Source organism: Pundamilia nyererei, unplaced genomic scaffold, assembly GCF_000239375.1.
Source record: "Pundamilia nyererei isolate P.nyererei 1_Seehausen unplaced genomic scaffold, PunNye1.0 scaffold00071, whole genome shotgun sequence".
NCBI classification, from domain to species: domain Eukaryota; kingdom Metazoa; phylum Chordata; class Actinopteri; order Cichliformes; family Cichlidae; genus Pundamilia; species Pundamilia nyererei.
The window spans coordinates 3,087,169-3,089,528 of record NW_005187472.1 but is presented as its reverse complement, the minus strand read 5'-3'; the positions used below and the strand labels follow the sequence as shown (position 1 = coordinate 3,089,528).

Below are 2,360 nucleotides of genomic sequence, written 5' to 3'. Positions count from 1 at the left end.
AATTTGATTCTGCTCAATATATTTTCTCTTATAAATTGCTACTGGTAAGAGTAGATGTTTACAAGTGGGTAATAAAAATGTGAAACATGCATAGTGAAAATGCCAGAATTAATCAGCATTGCCAAAAACAACTATGAAGAAAATGTGCACTGACACAAACAAGAGAAAAAGAATACATTGAAAAAGAGTAGAACACAAACAAACAAACAAACAAACAAACAAACAAACAAACAAACATTTGTACATATTTGTAGAGTTTGCATTCAATTAAAACTGGGTGTGAGTTTCATGTGGTTGAACCCAATGCGTGGATATGGGGATCTACATTATGTGGTTAGATGAGTCATCATTAAATAATAATAATATCAGTAATAATATTAAAAATATTGGTAATAATAACAATATAAGTAATAATACCACCGCCGGTACTATTTGTACCACTACTGATGGTAATGATAATACTAAGAAAAAGACAACAAAAAAAATCAAATGAAGCTAAATAAAGATATGAATGAAAACATGAATTGAAATAATGATAAAAGAAAGATGAGAATTGGTAACAAAATATATATGTTTCCTTTTTGTTAATTACGTCATCTGCTATTTCTCCGTTCCTTTTTTTCTTGTCCATGGAGAGAAATGCGGTCTGTTTGGGACTTAAACGAGCGCAATAAAGTTAAACTTCATCACTGAGGAATTTTAAGATCCAAAGAGAACCGACACCTTATAAGCACATCTCCGTGTGCGTGGAAAGTCCTGACTTGAAGCGCACTACTGACACAGTAGGTGCCAGTAAGGAATCAAAAGTGCAACAACGTGCGTGTGATTGTGCGCTCGTGCCCTGATGACGTTACTGTGTAGTTACAACATCAACAATATGGTTCGGGGTGTTTTGGCACTGACTTACACAGCACCTCCCGGTGCAGAATAGGCATACAGCGTGGAAATCTAAGTTCCAGGTCTGGATTTATTTCCGTCATTTTATCCTGCATATTTATTTTTGTTTAAAAAAAGCACGGAGAAGGTTTAGGACCACTATGAGCGCGAGGTAAGTGCGGAGGACTGGTTTGTCTACTTTTCAAATGAAAATGAAATGAAATACACAGAAAGTTGTTCGCCCTCTGATCATACAATAAGTGTGTTTTCTGAACCAGGTCCTCAGACCGTGTCTGACTCGATGGCACAGAAACCGTCCGAAAGCATGCAGTGCACGGACAGGCTGAGCTCCTCGACTGTTAACCACGTAATAATAGAGTTCGTGATGTACTGCGGGAGAGCGGTGTTCATCTGCTACCCTGTGTATCTGTTAGGCTATCTGGGCATCAACATCAGCTGGGTATTGCTGTGCGTGTTTATGCTCACCTACTGGAAGAAAAATCGCCAATGGAAAGTCGCCCGGATCACATCAGCCATCGACTTAGTGGACAATGAAAAACGCGCGATCAAAACCGAGCTGAGAAGTGCCTTACCGATGGCATCCTGGGTATGTTGTGTTTTTCTGTTACAGCCTAAACTTCTGAGGGAGGTTTTTAATCACCACACCTCTTCGTCTTCCACCAACGCCGTCATGCATGACACTGTGACACGTCAACTTTTAACTTTAATGTCCAAAAGTTGATTCTGTTCATCTGGACGAAGCGTTTTGTGGGAGAAACGTTTCACTTGGATGAGTGACGAAACGTTTCTCCCACAAAACGCTTCGTCCAGATGAACAGAATCAACTTTTGGAGATTGACTTACCTGGATGATTGAGCATGCATCAAGATTTCAACTTTAATGCTTTTCCCCCAAAGGTGCAATTCTCTGATGTAGAGAAGGTTCACTGGCTTAACAAGGTACAGTATTCAAACATTTTTCACATGTTAAGAGTGATATTATCTATTAAGTCCTTTTTTTAAACAGGTTCTCTCGGTGAGATTGAAATCTCTTTTTCAAGAAAGATACCAAGACTAAAAACAGGTGCAAGAGTAGTTGCAGATGCACAAATACAACAATTTAAAATTTTCACATTATGCACTGTGATACGCAGAATTTAATTCAAATTAATTCAATTCAATTTTATTTATACAGCGTCATATCACAACAACAGTCACCTCAAGGTGCTTTATATTGTTAATTAGACCCTACAATAATGCATACAGACAACATATGACTCACTGAGCAAGCACTTTGGAAACAGTGTGAAGGAAAAACTCCCATTAGAGACCTTAAGGTGGATATAGATGCACTCATAAAACAATAGCACCATAATCGAGTGGAGACAAAATTGTGGGTTGTGCAATGATCTTGCAGCTTATGAATGAGAGATAAAAAAAAACTATATAAAAACCAGATCTTCATCTTTTTTCTTTTTTTTTTTT

The 2,360-nt window shown here is 37.7% G+C and overlaps 1 protein-coding gene across 1 annotated transcript in view; it reads left to right on the top strand.

Moving 5' to 3' along the window:
- Positions 1-876: 876 nt before the first annotated feature.
- LOC102194750 (extended synaptotagmin-3-like) overlaps positions 877-2,360 on the top strand; it is a 16,031-nt gene continuing 14,547 nt past the window's right edge. Inside the window, exons 1-3 of the mRNA XM_005736901.1 lie at positions 877-1,048; positions 1,155-1,483; positions 1,794-1,835. Coding sequence (XP_005736958.1) covers positions 1,178-1,483; positions 1,794-1,835 — 348 coding nt within the window. The 5' untranslated portion in view covers positions 877-1,048; positions 1,155-1,177. The remainder of the gene's footprint in view (positions 1,049-1,154; positions 1,484-1,793; positions 1,836-2,360) is intronic.